This window comes from Nematolebias whitei, chromosome 12, assembly GCF_014905685.2.
Source record: "Nematolebias whitei isolate Nwh7 chromosome 12, NemWhi1, whole genome shotgun sequence".
NCBI classification, from domain to species: Eukaryota; Metazoa; Chordata; class Actinopteri; order Cyprinodontiformes; family Rivulidae; genus Nematolebias; species Nematolebias whitei.
The window spans coordinates 33,406,156-33,412,155 of record NC_056509.1 but is presented as its reverse complement, the minus strand read 5'-3'; the positions used below and the strand labels follow the sequence as shown (position 1 = coordinate 33,412,155).

Here is a 6,000-nt window from a genome sequence, read left to right as displayed (position 1 = left end):
GCCGGGCAGAACTCCTCCCAGAGCGATGGCCACTCCTCCCAGCAGTCTGCTGAGCTCCTCATCGCTGCGGACAGCCAACTGTAGGTGCCGAGGGACGATCCTGTCCTTCCGCTGTCATGAGCCGTGTTTCCTGCTAGTTCCAGGATCTCAGTGGTCAGGCACTCGAGCACAGCTGGCAGGTAGATGAGAATGCATCCACAGAACATCCATTCAACACATTTGAGATTTGGGGCTGTAGTCGAGATATTATTTGAGCTTTTGAGATGTTAATCAGCTGCTGTTGGTTGTAGAAAACTGCCTTGTTGCCATGGTTACGCATCATAACAAATGTCCAAAACTAAAAAAGTTTCAGTAAAAATCCTTCCAGCTGCACAGCATCTGATACCAGAGGAAACAATCATCCAAAAAATGTGATTTACATCCAGAAAAAGAGGAATTAAAGTTTCCAAAAGCAAAATCTCAGAATGAAAGTAACAGAGCTGCTCCAACATGCAGCCACCTTGAGCACATTGATTGAACACTTTGCAGGTACATTTAGCAAAAATGACAAAAACCAGTAAGGGAGTGCTGGAGCATCAGCTGACTGCTGAGCTACACCGCCTGTCGCCTCGTGTTATGGTCGTAGTGAGGAACAGCCGGAGTGGCAGCAGCTTTCTAGGAGCATCAGCTGCCCAGTGGATGAGACGTGCTCTAGCCTGAGAACCCAACACACACACACACACACACACATCTGCATAACACACACCACTGCTTTTCATGTTACTCATCCAGGTTCATTTATTGTTTCCCAGAGTCAAAGGCCAGACAGGAGAAATCATTACAGACATTAAAAGTGTTTGAGTCTGTCTAATTAAAAAAATGTAAATGATATATTAGGTGAAACAAAGCTGCTTGTTTACATAGTTTTAGTTACCACTCATGATAATTACAATGTTGGACTCAGATTGGTTGTAGAACTATACCAGATATTGTCAGGATCGTCCCACGATGCGAGAAATGATACGTAGAGATGACTGCAACCATAAAAATGTAAACCAGTCGCAGTAAATCTTAAAACTGGATTAAAGATCTGTGTGGCAACTTGGTAAATGTGTTAAATAAAAAAAGACAAAGCCGATCGGCGCTGTAGTGATTGACGAGTCAAACTTTTGACACCTGGTTGTATATTTTACAACATCCTTAAAAAGATGCATTTACAAGACGTAATTTACTGCTCAACAGAATCATCATCAGATTAAATACAGCACATAAATCCTAATCCTACAAGCACAAAATGCAGGGTTGTAGAGGGCAGAGAACATTCTCAAATTGTTCATAAAAAACTGTAAAAGGGCTGTTTACAAACATATAATGGTGGCCTACTGCTTTAGTTGCTTTAAATAAATAAAAAATACAACCTCTATTCTTAGAGAGAGTGCTTCACCTGAGCCTTTTAATCTCATAAATAATCTCACAATGACTAAATTCAACAACCAACTCTTATCGCCGTGTATTTTGTTCAGTTTTGTTGCATAGTGTCGATTTATGGTGCAGTTTGTGGGCTAGAACAACAACAACAAAAAAATGTCGGAAATTAAAGCCAAGCTTCTCAATGAAAGCAGTGTTGTGTATTACAGATGAAAACGCGGTGTATTGCACGGGGATCTTCAAGGAGGACGGTTCAGGCCCGTCAGTGGACACGTTACAGTACTTGAATAATGCAGTGAAGACATGAGGAGGCAGAGGGGTCCATCGTTCAGATCCTTTTAGCTCACAGTTAATGAGTGCAAATGCAACGATGCTGTAGTGGATCATCGCTCACGCACGGCGCCACATGTGTAAAGTGTTCCCTGCACAAACACGAGCACTGCTCCTCGTTAAACTTGGTCTGAAATTCTAAAGCGCTACGAGGAAAATGCATAACCTGATGTTACTGTGCATGCATTTGAACGTCCAGCTGCAGGGGAGCCTGTCCAGTTTATCCAGCATGGAACTCTGGTTTTTTCCCGGTTCCATGATCGCTCCATCTATTTGGGCCATTCCACTTTTGTGAAGAAGGGGTGGGATTTTATATCGTCGACCCCTCCGGCGCCCGCCCCCAGCCTCTCCATTGGGTTGTACTGGAGTAGCTGAACAGGAGACAGACATCAAGAGTGAAAAATGCAGCATTTACTCTGCTGAGCAGAAAATTATATTTTACAAAAGTATTCATCAACAGAACAGGCATGTGTAAATAAATACTTCTTTTTGGATGCACTGATTCACTTTTTTCACTTCCGATACCCGATACGATACCGATACAATACAGGAAAAACAATGCTGAATTCTCTTAAAACATTTTTTTAAATGTACTGAATTACAAATTTATTGAAAACTCTGCACCAGTACAGCACACTTAAACACACCAGTAGCTTCACAAGCTCGGTCAAACGTGTAAAAAACAACACAACTTTAATTTGTTCAGTCAATGCTTTTATGAGTATAACATCCGATGTAAAATAAATAAGAATAACTTGTTTATTATAAGATACTGAAATTGACAAAAAACAATAGGTTGACAACCTTGGTCAAACATGAAACTATAAACTTCAACAAACCTTTCAAATGGTTCAGGAATTCTAAATATAATGTAAAATAAATAATAAAGGAGCAGAAATAAGAGGAAAAAAAACAATAGCTTCACTAGCTTGGTTGGCAGATATTTAAAATAAACAGCAATCAGCTCCTGTCCTTATGAATTGGTCATATTGTCACTGATACCCATTCCAAATCAACCCCCCCCCACCCCCCGATATTGGTACCAATACTAATACTGGATCGGTGTATCTCTACCGATACACAATCTAGAATTTTTCCATGTATGTGCCAATACCGATACTAATATCGGATCGGTGCTCTCTACTTTTGCAGTCCTAGTAAAATGAGGGCGTCATATTATTTGTATGCTTGGCCACCCAATAGCATAAACACATGATTTACATCAGATTTGTGCTACATTAGACAGAGAAAAACCCAGTCGAGCCACATTAATGTACATCTAAAGATTACCAGTTTTGAGGATTTGCAATTAGCTTTAAGACATCAGCATGGTGCCAACATCGTTATTAAGGACATGTCCATCAGGAAGTGATTAGATCCGTTTATTTATCATAATCTGTCTGAATAATACATGCGTTCCTAATCATTTAAGGTAAGTATAATGCTTGGCTTTTATTTTGAAAGCACATTAAATCTTCTTGGTGGCCTAAGTTTTCTCTTTTTATTAAAGGCTTTTCATATTTGCTGTAAAAATGCAGCTTTTTAAAGCACAGCAGAACGGGATTGTGCTGCTAAAAATGGTTTAAATGAAAATGTTGAGAGAATTAATTGAATATAAAATATTAAATTAGATTAAATCAATATGAAAATTTTCCTCATTTCAATTCTATTTTCTCCCTGTTATCCACATGACAGAAAAAAATAATAATTCGGACCAAGCAAAAATTAACTGCTAGATAACATCACAAAATGTTTTATACTATATTTTCCTAAAAAATAAAATTTGAAAATCAGTGTCTAATATTAGATTTTGATGCTGGAAAGAAATGCATTTTTCAAAACTGCTCTAAATCGAAAACAAACAAATCCAAAACATTAATGTAATAATAAAAAAAGTATCAGTAAATAAATGTTTTAAAATATCTAACAGATTTGTTTGGCGACGTTGACAACGAACGTCTGTTGGCCTTCCCAAATGGTTTAACTGGTCATAACAGGGTCAGAAAAGACGGCAGGAAAACTGCTTAAATTACAATAATTGCAAAATGATTATGAATAAATAAACAAAATAAAGTTTTGGGTGCCTAATCTTGACAAGGATCCAAATAAAATGTTTAAAAATGATCACGTTTTTCTCAAAAAGCAAAATGATTCCATTTCTAAGCTTCACTGTGGCCACTATATACTAAAATAAAAATACAATTTTATTGTGAAAGTGACTTTATTTTAACAAAAGTTCCCCTATCTCTTGAGACTATCAAAATAAAACAAATAAAATGTAAGCGTATCTGATTTGAGGACGCCTGGTTGAGGCGAGTGCGCGGCCCCTCACCTGCTCCAGCAGAGACCTGGCCTCCTCTGAAACAGACTCTGGGATGCTGAGAGCCGTGTGGCGGTCGATTCCTGCTGGATGGCAGCGAGCTAGGGACTGAACAGAGGGAAGGAGGAGTGGAAAGAAGAGGGGCAGATAACCATCGATGTTAAACACGGAACGTTCGGACACCTGCGGAGCTTAAGTCAACGCTGAAGCATCGGAACTGAACAAAACAGGAGGAGGCCAAAGAGTCGGAGCACCTGAAACAACACTGATCCCACAAACAACAAGGTGATGATGTCACTGCTGCTGCTCTTTATTGGAACTGATGTGGGAGTCTGACACAGTGGGAAAAAATTTAAAAAATAATAGAAATAATAAAAACAAGACTGCTTTCGATAGATTTATTCCTCATCCACACAGAATCTTTATGAAGCTTTTTTTAGTAGGGATTGCACAATATTATCGGCATGGTATCGGTATCAGTTGATATTAACGATAAAGTTAAATATCAGACATCGGACATTCCATCAAAAAAACTCACTGATATAAAAGGCTTCTGTTTTAAGTTAATTTTTAATTCAAGAAACTGTCAAGTAATGGATGCACTACTACTAACGCGCTTTTCACTTGTCGCTTGTGAACAGGTTGAGTTTAAATTTGTGAAAATGTACAAATTTGCACTGTTCGAGTGTTGTCGTGTAACAGAGAGTAAATATCATGAATAAATTTGACATTAAACATAATCCAAGTTTAAGTGTTACATCATTTTCAGCCCCCTTTTTGGCATCTGTATTTGGCAACAGGTCAAACTGTTTTAATTCCACAGCAGAGAAAGCTATGCAAAAAAATATCGGCATCGGTATCGGTTATCGGCCAAACAAGTTTTAACATGTAGGATATAAGGGGGGAGTGGTGGCGCAGAGGTTAGAGAGGTGGGCTTGTGATCCGAAGATCGCCGGTTCGTGCCCCGGCCCCGACAACATCAAAATTGTGGGTGGGGTAGGTGAAACACCCACACTTGCCCCCACCCTCATTCGCCCCACTCTGGGCCCATGAGCAAGGCCCTTAACCCCCACCATGTGCTCCCTAAACAGGTCTCTCTTGAAAATGAGTTCTCGTGGCTCAATGAGACTAACCTGGATAAATAAAGGCTAAATGAAAAAAAATGAAAAAAATATCAGTGAAAATCCAATATTGTGCATCCCTACTTTTTCGTTGTTTTGCAAAGTAAAGCCAGGCCAGTTACGAAGTGCAAGTTTACTGTTGTGCTCACTGTAGGGTAAAAGTAGGCACAAGACTTTTAAGTGCTTTTTTTAAACCCCAAAATAAGAGGCTTTTGTTGTAATAATTGACAATAATTACTAATCACATGCTCTACCATCTACAGTAAAAAAAATCAAATGGAAATGCTGGGAACACGGAGCTTGTGCAGCAAGTAAAAGCCATAAAACTGTTGTTTTTCTTTCTTTCTCCAACAGCGAGGGCTGCTGCCTCGCTCCCTCCCTCGATACATGCTGCAGGAGTTCTGGCTGCGATCCTAGCAGCGGTTAAGACTGCTCCAGGCAAGATCTTATCCTGCAAGGATCAAGAGACACGATGTGTGTCTGTGTGTGTATTCTTGCCAGGGCGGTACAAAGACATAATCATCAAAGGAGACATCTGTGTGGCTGAGTTTTCTTTTTTTCCCCACCCAGGTAAGTAGGTGTGTATTGTTGAACATAATGACACTAACCCAACATGGACGGCTGATATAAAAACATGCCCACTGGCAACCAGAATTTATTCAAATTTAGGAGACAATGAAAAATTGATGGGACACTGCACCTGCACATGACTGTGCTTGTTACGGAGTCCGTAACTGTCCTTCAAGAGTGCTGAAAGTTACAATAGTGTGAATGTTTATGAAGCATTCACACTATCGTGATCCATTTTTCTTCCGTACGTTT

The 6,000-nt window shown here is 39.5% G+C and overlaps 1 protein-coding gene across 1 annotated transcript in view; it reads right to left on the bottom strand.

Annotated features, from left to right (window-relative positions):
• Positions 1 to 1,820: 1,820 nt before the first annotated feature.
• The window catches only part of rps6kc1 (ribosomal protein S6 kinase polypeptide 1), a 34,538-nt gene continuing 30,358 nt past the window's right edge, over positions 1,821 to 6,000 (bottom strand). The window contains exons 15-16 of the mRNA XM_037685455.1: positions 4,070 to 4,165; positions 1,821 to 2,108 (exon numbers count right to left, since the gene is read on the bottom strand). Of these exons, the coding sequence (XP_037541383.1) occupies positions 2,007 to 2,108; positions 4,070 to 4,165 (198 nt within the window). The 3' untranslated portion in view covers positions 1,821 to 2,006. The remainder of the gene's footprint in view (positions 2,109 to 4,069; positions 4,166 to 6,000) is intronic.